The sequence below is a fragment of the Anolis carolinensis genome, chromosome 5 (genome assembly GCF_035594765.1).
Source record: "Anolis carolinensis isolate JA03-04 chromosome 5, rAnoCar3.1.pri, whole genome shotgun sequence".
Taxonomy (NCBI): Eukaryota; Metazoa; Chordata; class Lepidosauria; order Squamata; family Dactyloidae; genus Anolis; species Anolis carolinensis.
In genome coordinates, this window is record NC_085845.1 from 184,711,631 (window position 1) to 184,730,878 (window position 19,248).

General features: G+C 37.4%; 1 protein-coding gene across 12 annotated transcripts in view; it reads right to left on the minus strand.

Moving 5' to 3' along the window:
- The window catches only part of bicd1 (BICD cargo adaptor 1), a 134,383-nt gene that overhangs the window by 14,345 nt on the left and 100,790 nt on the right, over nucleotides 1-19,248 (minus strand). For 3 of the 12 annotated variants that reach the window (XM_008110393.2, XM_003220819.3, XM_062981096.1), the window contains exons 7-8: nucleotides 16,845-17,162; nucleotides 15,086-15,276 (exon numbers count right to left, since the gene is read on the minus strand). In XM_008110393.2, the coding sequence (XP_008108600.2) occupies nucleotides 15,086-15,276; nucleotides 16,845-17,162 (509 nt within the window). Of the gene's footprint in view, nucleotides 1-11,583; nucleotides 11,695-15,085; nucleotides 15,277-16,844; nucleotides 17,163-19,248 lie in introns of those variants that run through there. The other 9 variants (XM_008110400.3, XM_008110397.2, XM_062981098.1 and 6 more) reach the window with 6 other exon arrangements.

The window sequence follows — 19,248 nt, forward strand, 5'->3', positions numbered from 1 at the left end:
AATATTGATGTTTTATGAACTGAATTCAGCAATAAACTACTTTACATAAAAGGAGTAGAGCCAAGAGATTTCTAAGTACAGTAGAGTCTCACTTATCCAACATAAACGGGCCGGCAGAACATTGGATAAGCAAATACCTTGGATAACAAGGAGAGATTAAGGAGAAGCCTATTAAACATCAAATTAGGTTATGATTTTACAAATTAAGCACCAGTACATCATGTTATACAACAAATTTGACAGAAAAAGGAGTTCATTTCACATTAATGCTATGTAGTAATTACTGTATTTACGAATTTAGCACCAAAATATCCCAACGCATTGAAAACATTGACTACAAAAATGCGTTGGATAATCCAGAATGTTGGATAAGTGAGTGTTGGATAAGTGAGACTCTACTGTATAATGAGTTATTCTCTTTCATGGTTCCAGGATTTATTCACATTGAGGGTTCTATGCTGAAATGTACAGCACTTACAGAATAAACAATGTGGAGCAGTTGGTGGTGCAATGGGTTAAATCCTTGTGCCAGCTGAACTGCTGACCTGAAGGTTGGGTTGCTGACCTGAAGGCTGCCGGTTTGAATCTGAGAGATGGAGTGAGCTCCCATCTGTCAGCTCTAGCTTGCGGGGACATGAGAGAAGCCTTATGTTGATTTTAACGATTGTTTTTACTGTAATTGATGTAAGCCGCTCCGAGTCCCTTCGGGGAGATGGGGCGGGGTATAAAAATAAAGTTATTATTATTCTTCTTATTATTATTCCAGTGAACACATCCAGGCATCCTCTGGGCAACGTCTCTGGAGACGGCCAATTCTCTCACACCAGAAGCGACTTACAGTATGTTCTCAAATCGCTTATGACACGATAAAAAAGTTGGTTTGTAGACTTTTGTTAGCAAAAAGCAAGTTCCATTACATTCATGAATACTTAGTATGAGGATATACAGCAGCATTTTATAGAAAGAAATTCATAAGCTGACACAGAGAGGACTATTAATTAACCTAAGAGTCAGTGTGTTTCTGTGTGACAAAGCAAATTTGGGATTAGGAGGAGGAGCTATAGCTCAGCAATGGGCAAACTTCAGCTCTCCAGGTGTTTTGGCCTTCAACTCCCACAATTCCTAACAGCCGGTAGGCTGTTGGGTATTGTGGGAGTTGAAGTCCAAAACACCTGGAGGGCTGAAGTTTGCCCATGCCTGAGTTATAGTAATCATATGCAAGAAAAACACAAGATCCCATTCTGCATGAAATTTTAATATGTTCAATGGCTTTGCAATATAAAAAGATGGTGAATGTGAGTTAAGCTGTAGATGATATTCTTAGTGCTGTTCTTCTGCATGTTATCAACCTCTCACTTAGTTCCCTTAGTATTCAAAGAATTAAAAAACTTGACTGAATAAGCATTGACTTTCTACTGAAATCTGTCCTACGCTGCATTGGTTTGCATCTGGCACAGGAATATAAAGCAACTCAGCAACAATGGAACAAGTCACATAAGGTTTTGTTTACATTTTATCAGTTATTAATGGCTTCTAGGTGTTTTCCTGCTTTTCATTTATGACTTTGCGGTATGCTATTCCATGGTGATCACAAAGTGTTCTGTGCCTTTTTTACCACAATAGAGGCAAATGCCCTGAACCGTTAAAGCTGTCTTTGATAGATTTATTTTTGCTGTTAGTACGAAGGAATTTTTTTAAACCGAGTTCTTTTCTATACATCTCACATGAAGCCTCAGCACAGAATTAATCAGTGTAATTTTTGCATAGATATTCATTTCTAAAACAAAGATTAAGTTTTCAAACAACCATCTAATGCAGTGATTCTCAGTCTGTGGGTTTTTAGATGTTTTGGCCTTCAACTCCCAGAAATCCTAATAGCTGGTAAACTGGCTGGGATTTCTGGGAGTTGTAGGCCAAAACAACTCCCAACATAGGGACCCATAAGTTGAGAACCACTGACCTAATGCTATCATGTCTTGCAAAGACCACAATGAGGTTGCCCCTTAAAACCTCATATATTCTGAAATCTGAGTCCAGGACCTCCAATGAAACCCTTCCAGCCTTTTGAGTTTGTTATTTGAGGCAATACTTTACCCTGAAGCAACTGTGTCATATTAGCTAGTTGTTCATATTATCCAGTAATTGCTATTTCCTAAGCTCTACCGTAAGCTTAATAGCTACACTTTCCCCAAAGCAAAACAGTAAAATAGTACCTCTGTCCTCCAAAGCAATATGCCTAAAGCTCCAATGCAAACAGCAGACAACCACTATTTAGATATAATAGGAGATAAATAACCCAAAGGGTAGGTATGCTTGAACTGCCTCCAGGAACATATCAGGCTTGCTCTCATGCATCATTACTGTTCTTATTTATTTACTTAAAGAACAATGGTTAATCTGTTCTTTCAATTACTTTATTAGCTAAATCACTTGGTTACCCCGATACCTGGAGAACACTGAGCACATTAAATCTTTACTCGGTGGTTATTTGAGGTATTGCTACCTAGTTTGAGACAAGGATAGCATCTGTATATATGAAGGTTTAACCAACTTGAGAAATTCCCCTCTTCTTTTTCAATGGTTCTGATTTATCTGTAATCCTATTAGCATCCACTACCTAACATCCTGTTGTTGCATGAGTGATTCCAGACCTAAGCTACATCTGGTCCAGAATTTTGGACAGTGGCCAGCCAGATGCCTCCCTCCCTCCCTCCCTCTCCCTCTCTCATATAATTGATTTTAATTTAGTTTCTATATCACATTTCTGAAATCCATGTAGAAAGAAGTGAAGGGAACAAGATATAGCCTCAACAGAAGAGCAACACTAAAGTAAGCACGAATGCATTGTGGTGGTTTGTGTATGGGCAAGGGCTTTATCATACCAGCTTGTTCTCTCTCTACAACTGCATTGTTGAAGCAAACAAAAACTTCCCAATATTGGCACAATCATTATCACACTTCTCTGCAATCATGCCATGGTGCAGCTTTGGTGCTGCATTGTCCAACAACTCTGCCTTCCTAACTATTTTGCTAAAATCTCACCTTCCTGTATATGCCTTACCCTGTACACCTTGCAATTTTTTTTTATTTTGCCAGAATGGCACAATTATGGAAAAATGATAATGCAAAGAAAAGAGAAGAATAGAGTAAAAGCAACTTCATCCTGCTTCAGAATAATGAGGGGGGAGAGGAGGAAAGACAACCCTACTCATGCCACGTGACTACCCCAATATCAGAACACCAGTTAGGAATCAGTGAAGATACATATTCAAGTTTTAAGATCGCACACGGATTTTGGATGAACTGATTTTTAACCATATGTTTTATATTTTTATATTGTTTTAATTGAATTTTCATTGCTATGTTTTAATTATGTGTAGGCATCGAATTGTTGCCACTTATGTACGCCGCCCTGAGTCCCTTCGGGTGAGAAGGGCGGGATATAAATGTTGGAAATAAATAAATAAATAAATCAGACACGAAATGAGATTGCTAATTGCTATATGGTATTGGACATATGGCAGGGCCAGTTCTGACCTATTGAAGTAATAGTTCTGGCAAATGCCCTTTCATTGTCTTCTGCAGTCTGGTAAGTGATAATCTAACAAATTATACCTTCTAGGATAGTGCTACTCAAAATGGCAGTCCATGGATAATTTTCAGGGGGGAAGCAACAGTTGCAGTCAATGGGCATAAATATGGTACCAGTTACTAGCACAAAAATAAATAAAATCCAAAACTTCTAGTCCCAAACATCACATAGTTTAAAAAGCTCCAGGCATGTATATGCAGCTGGAGTCCGTATCCTCTTTTTCATTGACTGCAATTCTATCATTTTTGTGTTTGCTGAGATAAAATTAAACTAATTTGATCTTATGGGGATATGACATTTCACTGTCTTGCAAATATTGCTGAACTGAAACTGGCTTCAGTCCTATCTACCATAGCTAATGATGGAGGATGATGTGACTTGCAGTCCAGTAATATGTGGAGATGAACAGATTGCCTACAATAATGTTTTGTTTTTAATCCCAAACTACCTTAATGGATTCGTATTTTCACTCAAGTGTACAGTAGGTTTCTAGGTGCTTAGATGTTAGCACCGAAGATATCTCAACCAATCCAAACTGCTTTTAACCCACAGGTAGTGTTGACAACCATTTCTGTGCAAGTTTTCATGTGTTTAGCTCAGGCATGGGCAAACTTTGGCCCTGCAGGTGGCCCTCCAGAAATCCCAGCCAACTTACTGGCTGTTAGGAATTGTGGGAGTTGGAGTCCAAAACAACTGTAGGGCCGAAGTTTGTCCATTCTTGGTTTAGATGGATTTAGTCTCAGTAATAAAGCTGGAAAAACTATATATACCCATTGGACCCAGTTTACTAGACTCCTGAGGAGTCAAAATAATCAGAAAGTCAAGTTTCCTTCAAAGAATCTGAAGGGACATCAAAATGCTCCCTGAAGGAATGGGAAACAACATAGAAAAGGTTATTAAAATAGCCAAGTTACCTACTTTTGAGCAAAAATCCCTATTTTCACATGTTTATTTTATCTGTTTGAAAATAAATAGAAAATAAATGTTAACCTGATATTTAATATGCTAGTTTCAGGTTACAAACATGCCAACCTTCATTTCCAGCAGCCATTTTATACAAGCAAGGTATTGTTCTTCCAATACAAGTCACACTAATACAGTAGAGTCTCACTTATCCAAGCCTTGCTTATCCAAGATATCACTTATCTGGATAATCCAAGCCATTTTTTGTAGTCAATGTTTTCAATATATCGTGATATTTTGGTGCTAAATTCATAAATACAGTAATTACAGCATAACATTACTGCATATTGAACTACTTTTTCTGTCAAATTTGTTGTATAACATGATGTTTTGGTGCTTAATTTGTAAAAGCATAACCTAATTTGATGTTTAATAGGCTTTTCCTTAATCTCTCCTTATTATCCAAGATATTCGCTTATCCAAGCTTCTGCCGACCTGTTTAGCTTGGATAAGTGAGACTCTACTGTAAAAGTATTCCATGCTTGGATTGTGTTTACATTTCAGACCAAAGAAACAGTTGAGATCGTATGTTCTCTTTCTATGTATATCCTCCCTCCTTCATATTCCCAGTAGCTTTTGGGTGAAAAGAATTGATTTCTTCATGGAACATTAACTTACAGCATTTACTGACAAGGTGTGAAAATGCTCATTAGCCTAGGTCAGTGGTTTTCAACCTGTGGGTCTCCAGATGTTTTGGCCTTCAACTCCTAGAAATCCTAACAGCTGGTAAACTGGCTGGGATTTGTGTGAGCTGTAGGCCAAAAACATCTGGGGATCCTAGGTTGAGAACCACTGGCCTAGGTGGTTCTAAAGGAAGCAAGAGACACAATCATAGTCACAGTGTTGTAATGGAATTTCAATGTTTGTGGGCAGTATATCAGGACGTTAGAAATCTATATCTGGATGTTAAAGACAAACAACAGAAAAGACTTCTTGCTTTCATGCCCAAGGGAGGGCAAGGGTTGTAGACCTATGGCTGACTACTGTTGGAAGCAGGATGGTTGATTGGATGAGCCATTGATCTGATCCGGCAACCTGAATTGTGTATTTCTCCAAATAGTAACAATTCATCTAGGGCACTGATTCGCAATCATTGGTCCTCCAGGTGTTTTGCACTTCAGCCCCCACAACTCCTAACAGCTGGTCAGCAGGCTGGGATTTCTGGGAGTTAAAGTCCAAAACAACTGAAGGACCAAAGGCTAGGAACCACTGATCTAGGTACTTCTAATACTCTGATAGAAAAAATATGACATAATTGCTTGATTGGAAGCAAGCAACTGGGCTCTTAAAATATTCATTTATAGGTTTTCATAGCTTCTTTTCCAATTTGAGATGAAAATTATTAATTATTTAGTAGCAAACATATTGGAATGAATACATAGAATAATCATGTTACTCTGCACTTTGCAAATGGTTGTTTATAATGTTCTAATGTTCCTGTAAATACATGGTTTTCATTCATTCCTCACTAAATCGACAGATAGTTTAGTCAACAGGTTAGTCATGTAATAGACACAGAAAAAGAATATTTTTAAAAAACGTATCTCCTAAATTGTACAGTACACAGAAACAACATTTAGCAGCAAGAATGTAAGTGCTCATATTAAAACGTGGCATATAGGTTCATGAGTTCAGGAGAAAATAGCTCTTGTTGGCATGCGAATTTCTGAAACCATTCCACATGGCATACATCTGAAGTTAACATAATTTGCTGGATCCATTTAAGGTTGGATAAAAGTACCAACAGATCAAGAGTTTCAAAGGTACAACCTAAAGCTATTACCATACCATAATATGTGGCATAGTGCATATCTATGTGATTATTTTTGACATATTACTTTTGAATAGTTCACTAGATGAGAATTGATAGTATCATTATAAGCAATTTTTTTGACAAAATTCAGAAAAATCACATAACACAAAACTGGGGATGCAGTGCCGTGACCAGTGTTAAACATGCATAATGCTCTATAACAGCATGCCAGAAATTGCACCCATGTGATCGAAACCAGTGCAACCATAAGGCGATTTCATTCTCACAGTGTGCCATTTGCAGGTTCATTTTCAATTAGTGATCACACTTGTAATAAACTTACAACCAGTAAGAACCTGTAAACAACAACTTTGAGATGAATGCATTCTTTAACTGTGAACTATTCTTTTTGTTAGTGAGACCACAACTGTTGAAATTAATAATTGGCAATAACACCTGACAGTTAGACATGTATCCTCTCCCTCTCAGTTACTTTATTTGCCTAAGCTCTGAAATAAGATACATAACGCCAGTAAAATAAATAGTAAAGTGAACTTGTCTTATAAATTTCAAAATGAAAATTCAGAAGTTAGTATGTGAGGCACAGCAGTGGATTTGAGGCATTACATCTATTAAATCATATTGCTCAGCATGAAATGCACGGTCTCAGTCTTGACTGCAGTACTTGGAAACCTAACCAGATCAGAAGAATAAGCACAAAGCAGTGGCACCAAGAGGTAAAAGTATGTTTAACTAGTTTTTGTTAAAAAGTTAAACCAAGTGAAACAAAGGGTTTTTTTTCCTAATCTTGAAACTGTTGTTTACGAAGACTTATACCACAGCTGGAATGATTATACACACAGGTAATACTCATTGGTTTAATTGAATGAACATATCAAATATGGAAGGATCAAAAATAACGATGAGACACACAGGCAGAGATGTGATATGTTAAATAGCAGACAAAATAAAATAACACTGAAAACTAGAAAATGAAATGGACACAAAAGAACGTGCTAGCATTCGTTTCAGAGCAGCCCAATTATTGCAGTTTGCCTTATGGTTATCCTTATAGAACTGCTCTGCTGGACTCCAGAGTGTAAACAGGATCCCTGCAAATGGAAGCTGCCTCTCATTTCAATGTTCTGTCTATATATGTGTCAGGATCAATCACTCAGGCCATCCAGCTATCAGCCCTGACATAGAACACATGGCCTTTGGCCAAAAGGGAGGAGACGATGCTGCAAGGACATATGACACAGCCATTAAAGTCAACTGCCCTGAGGTGGAGGAAAGTGGGTTCTGGTATTTGGGAAAGGTGCCATGGCCTTTGGGTGATTTATGATGTTGTAGCATAGGCCCTATATACATGAGCAGTATTGTTGTATTCCAAACAATAAAGGCATCTGGTATCTTTAGCCGTTGTGTGTCTTGGCGTATTCTTTCCAGTAAAGACTAAATCCAAAGCAACACAGCTGGAGCAAAAAACCCTAACAACGTGATGGTATCAATACATGAAAAGCTTCAGATGCAAATTCCTCTCTGCAGACTAGAATGCATTCTGCAGAAGCCAAATTCTTTCCCCTCTACAATTTATCTTGTTTACAGAAGTAGGCATAATTTGAAAAACCTATGGATTAAAAAGAACTGGGGTTTATAGTTTGCCAGTAGGAAACAGTCACAGATCAACTTTGGTCTACCGTTTTCCCTTATTGGTCAGAACCCAAAACAATTGGAATATATTTATAGGGACTTCTCAATTTGTTTGTTTCTTCTTTAAACTGCAGAATCACATTTCATCTTACAAGTGTCTTTGAATGATTTGATCAATTTATAGCAGTAGTTAACTATTTTTATAGTTGATTCCCAGGCCATTCAGTAGAGGGAGCTCCAGCAAGGTAATTGAAGGAGAAATCTATGCAAAAAGCACAGATAAAACAAGTTTCATTAGTAAACAAGAATCATTCCATTCTCTTAGGAAATTAGAGGACTATTAATATAGTCTTATATTATGGGACTATTATTTGAGACATTCATTTCCAAACTTCAGTTGTGCATGTGGGAATAGTTGTATACTTCTTTGGATCTTAAAAACTGTATGGGGCTGATCTAGGACCTCAATCAGGGTTGGGAACTGTGTAACCTTCTAGAGTAGTGGTTTTCAACCTGAGGTCCCCAGATTTTTTGGCCTTCAACTCTCGGAAATCCTAACAGCTGGTAAACTGGCTGGGATTTCTATGAGCTTTTCTAGGTCAAAAACACCTGGGGACCCCAGATTGAGAACTAATGTTCCAGAACTTGTTGGATTTAGACCTAAGGTCTCAGTGAAGTGGCCCATCATAATCCTACAGCCTTCAGTAAATTAAGTACATAGAATATAATGTGCATACGACATCATATTTCTGGTTGCATCAATATATCAGTGCATATTTTCTAAAACTGTACAAGAGCTTAAACCTTCACAAGTGGGAGGTGTCCCTTCTCACACTTAGTGAAAACAGTTGGTCCTTATTATTTGCATTCCCATCTGATTTTCATAAATGTTACATATGAACCAGACCTTCCATGCATGAAACGGGGACCAAACTACAATTACTGAGGTTGATGATAATAGATTGCAGTTACTGTGCTTGAAAAAGGAAATTTTCTTGAGAAGAAAAAAAAATGTATAGAGCAATCATACTTGCAATGGGGCTGGTGGGGGAAGCAGATTAAATCCACTGCCAGAGCACTGCTAAATCAATTGCAGTGCCTTTTTGCTATAGTTGGGGCAGGATGTGGTTAGAGAGCAGTTTTTTTATTGTCTTCTGATTGAATATAACTGGACAATTTTACTATGTTAGCACAAAGGCTAGAAAAGTTAAGTTGGAGGAAGCAAAAGCATTTGAGATACAGCATTACCATATCCATATGTCTTTGTTTGTAGGGCACCCTTAGGTCTGCTTCTGAAAGGGAAATGGGATTTGATCACTACAAGAGGAGCAGCACTTCTCCTTTCTGTGCTTCGACAGCTTCAGGCTAAAGTTAGGATTGTGGGCTTGCTTGCTTGCTGTTGTTGTTGTGCGTTATCAAGTTGACTTTAGCCTTATGAATATGAGACCTCCGAGAGCCCCAGTTCCTATCAGGCTCTTTGTGTCTTTCAAATTCAGTGCTATAGCTTCCTTTACCGAGCCATCCATCTGTAATACATAGTCTTTTTCTATTGCCTTCCAGTTTTCCTGGCACTATTATCTTTTCCAGTGAGTCATGTTTTGTTATGCCAAAGCAATTTATTTTGGAATCTGTTCATATGAAATGGATGGGCAAAAAAAAAAATCTTCACCTCTTTTCCAAATGCTGCCATAAGATGATTTCCTGGCAACCTACACGTTCAGTAAATAAAATCACTACCACACAGAGTATTGTATATTAGAATGCTATTAAGAGCAGGAAAACCATTTGAATGTGTACTAGGAACAAGGGATGTACATTTGGTGCCATCTTCTTTGGAACACGTATTCCAATAAAAGTTTTTGTCTATTAACATCCGTTGAGAAAAATGTTAAGTTTTATCAAGTGAACTCCCAGGTCTAAAGTGCTTTATATATTATCTATCTATCTATCTATCTATCTATCTCTCTATACACCATGTTTCTTCAATTCTAAGATGCCACTGATTGAAAAATGTACATCAATTTCAGTACCACCAACAGAAAAAAGCACCCAATTTTTGGAGATGTTTCTATGGAAAAAATGTGTCTTAGAATTGAAGAAATACAACACACACACACACACACAGAGAGAGATAGACACACATACATATTTAGTTCCTGTTATTTTAAAATGTAAACATTTAAAACATAATTTAATGTTTTAATGTTTAATTTAAATAATGTTTAAATTATGCCACATAATTTAATTCCTATATAATCCATAGGGTTAAAATGGCTAGATCTTTCAGTGGAAGGATGTAGGTTCATCAAACTGAATGAAATCACACTGATCCTCAGGAACAAAACTTTTAACAAGTAGCAATATATAATTCTGCAAAACACTACAGAGAATCTCAAACCAGAAATAACCTGTTGCTTTCTAAATCCATCTACCAAAAGGATGAAAATTTGGCAGGCTATTTTGCTACATCATCAGAATACGCAACACCTCTATAGAGAAATATACCTGCTGTAATACCCCAAATATGCTGGCCAATAACTTGAATGGAGTGGACTCATGGGTGGGATGTGAGCAAGCAAACCCTAACAGTGTCTGTGTTGTTTTGGGCAGACAGTGCCATGCAGTTCCCTTGGACGCTCCCTGGTATCCTTTTTGTTGAAAGCAAGGTAAAAATTCCTGGTTTGGCTTTTTGGTTTTCTCCTTGTGCAAGAATCATCACCATCATAGTGCCCCTACAGACAGTCCTAGCATTGTTTACAAGTACACATGTCTCATGTCCATTTATTTATGCTGTTTTTGAACTTCCAATTACTCTTTATTGCTAATTCATGGAAATTAAGGTTGCACTGTTAAACGTACCAGATGGAATCAGGACCACAGCTAATGTGGCTACTTCTCCTTCAGAGTGAAATTGGGCATCTTAAGCATGTTGTTTAAAAACATAGTTTGGCTTAACACATATTAGTGGCCTCTGAAGGGGCAAAATACATTGAAATGTCTCTACTCTGTTGTAGTTCACCTGTCTAAGTCAGCATTTTATGTTCCAACTTATAGAAGCCATAACTACAAAATCACATCCAGTCATGTTGTGAGCCTTCTGCAATCTGCAATCAAGAAGAACAGGAAAATCAGAAGATTTTTTTATGTGTCTCCAAATTAGCTGGCATCAAGGGCAGACAATGTTTGCAGAGAAGACTACCCTTTAAAGGCATAAATTAAAAAGTAAAAATGAAAATAGAAGGTTTCTCAGTGGGAACCTGCAGGTTCACCTAGACACTTATTTGAACCACAACATGCTTATGTTTCAGAAGGAATGTTGTGTTTTGGCATCTTTTGCTTGACGTTGTTTAATAAATAAATAAATTCAGTTTAGCTTGTAAGAGATCAAAATGAAGTACCTCAACCAAATGGCAGGGTGTAAATAAGCACAAGAGAGGTGTTTGTTTTTGTTTTGTTCTGTTTTGAATTAAGAATGCCAGGATATTAACCTATTCCATTTGGAGGAATCCCAAATACATCAAATCAATTCCACCAAAACAGGTTAGCTTGGGATCAGTTTTAGCACAAACAATGCAATTATCAGTGATGGTGGAATTACTTATATGACCAAAAATGCCCCCACCTTGTGTTTGGTAACATGTACTGGGCCTAGATGCCAAATCCATGAAAATTCCTCTCAAGTGCTCCTCATGAGGGATGATCTGCCTTTGGTAACGTTCCACTGGTGGCAAAACTTTTGAGAGGTAGAAGAGAGGATATTGTAAGCAATGAGCAGGATACACAGGAGACATTTTTGCCAAGGCAACATTAGAATTTACTTTATTTTGGTTGCCTGTCACAATTAGGTATAAAAATCACACTATGGGTACATTTACAGAAAATCCTAAACCAAAATTTGTTTTAACTATGGTTTGCTGAACAAGTCAGAGTCCGTCAAGCAAAGTTGATCTGGCCAACTGCTGATTTGTTTCTCTTTCACCTCTTCTGGCAGTTCCCCAACATCATCCCCTGTGCCCCATTATCTGGAAATTGTTGCTGTATTTGTGTTCATAGAGACTGGGGGTCCTAGTTGGTATTTTTCAGGTTGAGAGGCTGAATGCTTATATATTTGAAATGTTTTATTGGTATTTGCAGATAATATTTTTGTGAGGGTTGTTTGTAAAGTTTTGGAAGATGCAAGTATGTCTTTGCAGCATGCATTGAATATTTGTAGAGCCTAAAATATTTTTGTTGAGTATATCCATGTAAATGTTTTAAAGAAATTGATTATGACATTTGTGTTGTCTTTGTTGGGGTGTGTGACAGATGAATGTGGGTTGGAGAATACACTTTGCTTGTCTACATGTTTGAGTAGTACATGTCTTACATGAAATGCTTTGCAGTCTCTACTATTAGATATTAATTCCTATCTTCCACATTTTCCAGGCACCGTCTATAATTATTAAAATTTCACAGCTTTCACATTTGCTAATCTGTTAATTTTGCATTTCAACTAGGTGGTTTTGTGGTAAAGTTGTTCACTTCCTGATTAGCAACAACCTAAAGACCTATCTTTTCTGGCAGTCCTAGCGAGCTAGTTTTAATCATGAATTTTAAACTCATGTCCTGCATTTTTAATCTCTATTCTGGGTATTGTAATATGTATTCTATAGAAATACATTTTAATATGTATCTTTTATAGAAATACATTTAATATGTGTATTTATAGAATCTTTACAATGTTTATGTGCTTTAACTATGCTGTAACCCACCTCAAGCTACGAGGAGTGGCAGCTAAGAAATAAAATAAAATATTAATAAAATATTATTATTTTCTGATCTGTCACACAACCCATAATAACTATTTTGTGATGTTGACCAGAATACTTTTGCAAAATTTTGAAAGAACCCAAATATGTGACCAAATTAGGAGTAGACCCATGGCCCAGCTGATACTAGCTAAATGCCTTCCCAGCAACACAGCTAGGCAAACATTAACCAATAAAAAAATTAATCCTTTCTTTCCTTTGAGATTTTTCTGTTTTTAATATGTTGATATTAAAATCAAGCATCATATTTTAATTCTCAATATTGTAACATTTTCCAGTACTTTATAGATGTTAAAATACACATGGGTTCTTTAACTCATTTTTTCCTTTCTAAACAAAAATCAGCATAAAACATAGGCATTCCAGCAGTAGCAGACTTTGAGAATGGAAAGAAGACTGTTAACAAAGAGAATGAGGATACATGAGGAATTGCTGAGGAAGAGGCAGAAGCAAGTGAGAAATGTTAAGCCTTGAGATGTAGCTTGCTTTTTCTCTGCCCTTTTTCTACACCTTTATGGATTAAGCAAGAAGTTTGATCAAGGTACAGACAAAAAGTGGGAATAAACCAGGATACTAGGTTCAGATATAATTATAAACCATAGTTAAACCAATCCAGGATTTAAACCAACACCAAACCTTGGATTCAAATTGGACTGTGTTGCCAAAAAAAACCAGCCATGGTTTGTTTTACCTGGTGTGGGTAAAAACATTTAAACAAACCACAATTGCATGAAAAAAAATCCTGGCTTAGCTTTGTGTCTGAACCAGTCTGGGAGTGATGGAAGTTATAGCCAAACACATTTGTAGACCATCATCTTAGGGAAATCCTAGTTTATAAATAATCATTCAGGTTCACCAGGAAACTGATGTCTTCAAAATTATATTCCAGTGAATACAATTGGAGATGGTTTCCATGTAGAGAAATAAGTTCTAATGCTATTTATGATATAAATATTAAGCTGTTCCGCTTAAAATATGTATGTAAGACCATAAATGGATTTTTCCTAGGCCTACCTAGTTATCACATATCTATCTATTTATCTATCATCTATCTATCTTCTTATACACTACCCTGTGGGATTTACATTTCTATGGTATTCCCCCTCTGATTCATTATTATACACTTTTCAGTATGCCACTTTCAAGGGCATGAAAAAAATTGATGTTGTATATTCAGGGTGAAAATTCAAGACACTGCCCTTGGTCCGGCATAGAGTTAAATGCAGCTGAGCCCACAGAAACCAGATCTTTTGGACTGTGATCAAGAAGTTCCCTCTTCCTTCTCACTTTCCTAAGGTTTCACAGCTTTCCATAGAAACTTCCTTGGACCTGAAAATATAATTTTAAAATCTCTAAGCCTTATCTATCATACTGCATTTACCTTTACAATTTTCCTTGAAGGAGAAAAAAATATTGCTTGTATATGCTAAAAAAGATAATTTGTCCGCTCTGAAAATATCCAGCTATCTATGGGCATGAAGAAGCTATGATGACTTTACTGGATAATATATCAAGAAATACAATATCCAATAAAGTCGTCATAGATGCTTCATACAACTCTTCTTACATTTTACCACCTTTTGTATTTTTTCTGATGAGACACTGGAGAAAATTCAAATATAATGTAAACAAACAAAACTCGGTTTTTGATATAGTAACATGGGCCTGGTCTGCATGATCATTCAACGGGTTCATAAATAAGGTTATATGAAGCTGCAGAGTGGTGAGATTCCTGTTAAACTAAAGTTATATACACTCAGGAAAATAAACCATGGTTTTATTTTAATTTCCTAGCTCATAAACATAGAGAGTCCATGGCCAAGACTTAATAGTGAATCTTGGCTTAAAACAAGCTAAGATCTTTGCACTGAGACCTTGCACATTGAGAAGGAGGAGAGAGATAAATGAAGTTTGAACCCTGAGTTTCATTCACAGCTTCATGGTTTATGAAGAGGTTAACAGAGCCTCAAACCATGACTTAAATTGAGGCAGATAGAAATGTGATACACTGAATGACTACAGTGGGGCTATTCTAAATCAGCTTGAGGATTCTTCTGTATCAAAGATCTAAAAATTTGCTCAAATTAGAAATCACGTGCAGGGCTTGTTCATTTTAATTTGTGTTGTACTGTGGCCTGTATGCTGTATGTGTATGTGTTAAACGTGTATGTGTTAAATGTGTTTGCCAAGTGTTTTGATATGGCCGATGGGCTAATCATGAAAATGTCCATGCCACATGTGCTGTCTTTGCAGAGGACTCCTCCTAGACTCAGCAAATCATTTTGCACCACATGCACCCAAGGAAAAAATGTTTACCTGGGATGGCCACGGTTAACCTTTTTTCCTTGCTGAGACGGTGCCCATGGAAGAATTCACTCATGGAAGGGGGGCCCCTCAGAAGATATGATTCTGTGGAGGCGTGATCAGGGGGGGTTCTTAATAAAGGCAGTAGGTGAGTCCCTGAAGTCCTGGGATGGCTCTGATCACAAGGGGAAGGTGAGAATAGTCTTGCAGGAGATCCAAGAAAAAAATACATACGGAAACAAAAGAGTTTTTACTTTAATTACCAAGCAATGGCCCCTTGAATGACAATATCACATTACTTTTCTTTTCCCGCTTCCAAAACAACTCCAACATATTGACACCACCACTCTATCATTGCTATCATCCCACAGCAGGACATATTTCCCAATCAGGTATGTCTTGACTGCATATATTTAGAAAGTCATGAGTAGCTGCTTAACTTGTGGCCAATCAAGCTGAGCAAAGAACCCCAGCCATGTATGATGACTTGCCATTGGTTTGATAAGATCTGTTTTTATTGGCTACTTGAAAATTCTCTTAAGTTTGGCTGCCTGTTTGATACTGTTCTTGGATGTTGCCAAGAATCTGGCAGAACATTATACAGTAGAGTCTCACTTATCCAAGTGAAACGGGCCGGCAGAAGCTTGGATAAGCGAATAGCTTGGATTATAAGGACTGATCAAGGAAAAGCCTATTAAACATCAAATTAGGTTATGATTTTACAAATTAAGCACCAAAACTTCATGTTATACAACAAATTTGACAGAAAAAGTAGTTCAATACGCAGTAATGTTATGTTGTAAATACTGTATTTACGAATTTAGCACCAGGAAACATTGACTACAAAAATGGCTTGGATTATCCAGAGGCTTGGATAAGCGAGGCTTGGATTAGTGAGACTCTACATGGCTGTGTATAGCTTGGCAAGTCACAGGCAGTGAAAACCAGAGATACTCTCTCTGCTTCCTTCTCCCTTCCAAATCTCTTTTGTCAGTTGATACTTTAATGACTATTTATTATTTAGGCTCCATGTATACTCTCTTGCATCACTGACAGTATTTACGTTTAACATTTACACTGAACAGGTAGTAATCAGATGATGATGTCCCAAAGATCTTCAGTCAATAGAAATCCTATTTAGATATTTATTGGAAATTGTCTCTTTCCCAATACCATCATTCCCAAAGTGGTGGGCCATTTGCCGACATTGTTCTATGTGATTCACATCCCTCCTATTGAGAGGTCAACCACAAAACCAGATTATGCTCTGCAAATCATGTTCATCTGCTTTTTCAATAAAAGTAATTCAGTCCTGAAGATCTGTTCATTTTAACACATGAGAAGCACAATGAAGCAAACACAGTTCTACCCGTATTTCAGTACCGAAGAGCAAAGGGGCTACTTTATTAGCACCATAGTTCATTTAACAGATTGGTTCCCTTTGGCTGTGAATGTGCTTCTTGGATATAGCTCTCCCCACCACCTCCCCAGCAAAGCTACATTTTGCAGTACGGAAAGCAGGTACATTCAAGACATACAGAATATGCTGAAATTTCAATAGGATATGATTTACAGCCATATCAAAAAGGACAAGAAGATATTATGGGCAGGGGGGATTAAAAGCCACATATTGAAAAACCACTATCTGTCCCACCCATTCCCCAGCCTCTCATTATCCCCAACCAATATATATAAATAATTTCAATTTAGTGGGTGACCCTAATTCAGGTCAGGCCACTGCACTGTACTATAAAGATGACTGCATGCATACCTTTTCCTCTGAGTGCCACTGCTGACCAGTATGTTTGGTTGCTGTGGGCCCTGACTATGCAGGAGGAAAGTGTCTATGGTTGGCACGGTGGCTGATGCCTCCTCACTTACTTTAGGGCTGCCGATCTTGCTCTTTCCAAGTTTGCCTTTGCTCCGCCGAGACTGCTCATGATCAAACTCTAAGTCTTCCAGACGCTGCGTGAGGGCGAGTTTTTGCTGGATAGCCATCCGCAGCAAAGAGTTTAAGGTCTTCTTCTCATCCTCTGCAGCTGCCAATTGCCTCTGCATCTCATCCAGCTGTGTGACATATTCATCACACCTGGAGGAAAGAGGAACACAGTGAGCTGTGTAGAAGGGGAACCTTCTTGCCAGTCGATCTTAATCTCTATAAACTCTTTCCTAACTGTCAGTATAAACTATAGATGGACAAAATTGCCCTCAGCAGTAATTTATGGGATCACATCAATTGGAAAAAATATATTGCAGCAGCAGATGTGGTTGCCATGGCCACTGGCTAATTCTATATGCAGCTTGGGTCAATCTGATGTCAAACCATGGAATTAAAAATAAAATCAATTTGCCTGACTGAAGTGGTCATAAGTCATGTATATCAGAGATCTAACCCAAACTCTTCTCCAAGTGACAGCAAGCTATAGAAAATATCAGAAACCTGGGGACACAGACAAGACATTAACCAACAAGACATTAGTATGTTCAGAGACGTACATAAGGTACATTTCTGAAAATGTACAAAAAAGGTTTCTCTAGTTCCTTAATAAATCACCTTCAGGCAGATGGAATGGCAAGATGAAGACAACAGACAGTATAACTATACTGTAATTTCCCTTACTTGATTTTACTTCTCTTTATTTTATTAAAATAGTTCTGTGTCATTCTTCATTACGGTATATTAGATTTTAGAGTGATATATAAAAGAGCCCACATTTTCTTGCTCAAATTGCTTCCCCATGTAAGACTCTCAAGAAAATGATGTATTCACATTGTGATTTTATTGTGCTTGTAGTATTTAAGTAGAACACTCTGCAAACGTTAGAATGCCAAATAACATGACATGGGAGCTGCATCTACAACCATCTTTTTCTTATCTCTCTCCAGGGTCTATTGCCTTGGTTGCAAAGATGCCACAAAGCTAGGGAATGAGGAATGAAGCCATTGTAGATACTGCAGTGCTGATCTCTGTTGGGAAGTTACATTGGATGGACACCTCCTCCTTGGGCATTATACACATGTATGAGGTGGTCAGGCTGTTGCTCTTGAAATTGCAGCAGGGAGATACCGCTTGGATACTCCTTGTGCAAGCAAAAAGGAAGTCAAACTTAAATCCGAATGATTTGTTCCACCAGTTGTTTTCCTCTATAGGGTCCTGGCTTAATTTCCCATATTGCTGTGAAAATTGACCTGAACTACTACTCTTATCCAGTCTGCTGGCAAGAGGAAAGGTGTATCACACTTAAAGCAATTAAGTTAATGCAGTGATGTAAAGACTGTAGCAAATAACAAAAATGGTAATGGCCAATGAAGTTACGAGTAGACATGTTTTTATACAAGCCAAAACATTATGTCAGTGTATTAATCATTGATTGGAACAAAGCATATTTAATTATACTGAAAGCCCGTTTGCTTACAGGAATTCTCATTATGGTGGAAGCCAAGTGCTCAGGGAGTCACGTGTACTCTGATGCTACCACTTACCAAGAGATTAAACTCCCTTGTTCTCAACCATCTAATAGCTTTATCAATAGCTAATTTGCTCAACATATAATAAAATATGCAAGAGGGGGCAATTATGGTGGCCTATTCATAACATATAGAATCAATGTGAAAAGGTAATATATTTTAGATATTACACTAAACAGTATTAATAAATTACTTCATCTACAAATAAATCTAGGTCCACTGTCACATCTTTTGAAATGTCATTTTTATTGTAGATATAACAACTGCTTCTTTCTTTGTTAACGTCTACATACACAGCATATTGAAAGAACTGGACATTACCAATATGACTTAGAAAGTAAGAAGCAAATAATAGCATGTGGAAATTACTTAATTTGATGATGTTATTCGCTCACCAGAAATCCAGCACTAAAAATTGGGAAAATTTAATTAGAAATATATTATTTATATGCTTCCCTTTCTTTTTACATTTTAGACTATAAACATTGCTTCTTTACATTTCAATATTGCCTTTGTTTCTTACTTATTCATAAGCCTGCTTCCTTCTTGATATTTTATAGAGATGGCATGTTGGGATCTCTGTGCAGTGATCCAACACCCATAGCTGTATAAAACTGTAGGCTTTACCTATCTCCAAAGGATCTGTACCTCACAACCTCTGAGGATGCCTGCCATAGATATGGGCGAAACGTCAGGCAAGAACATGG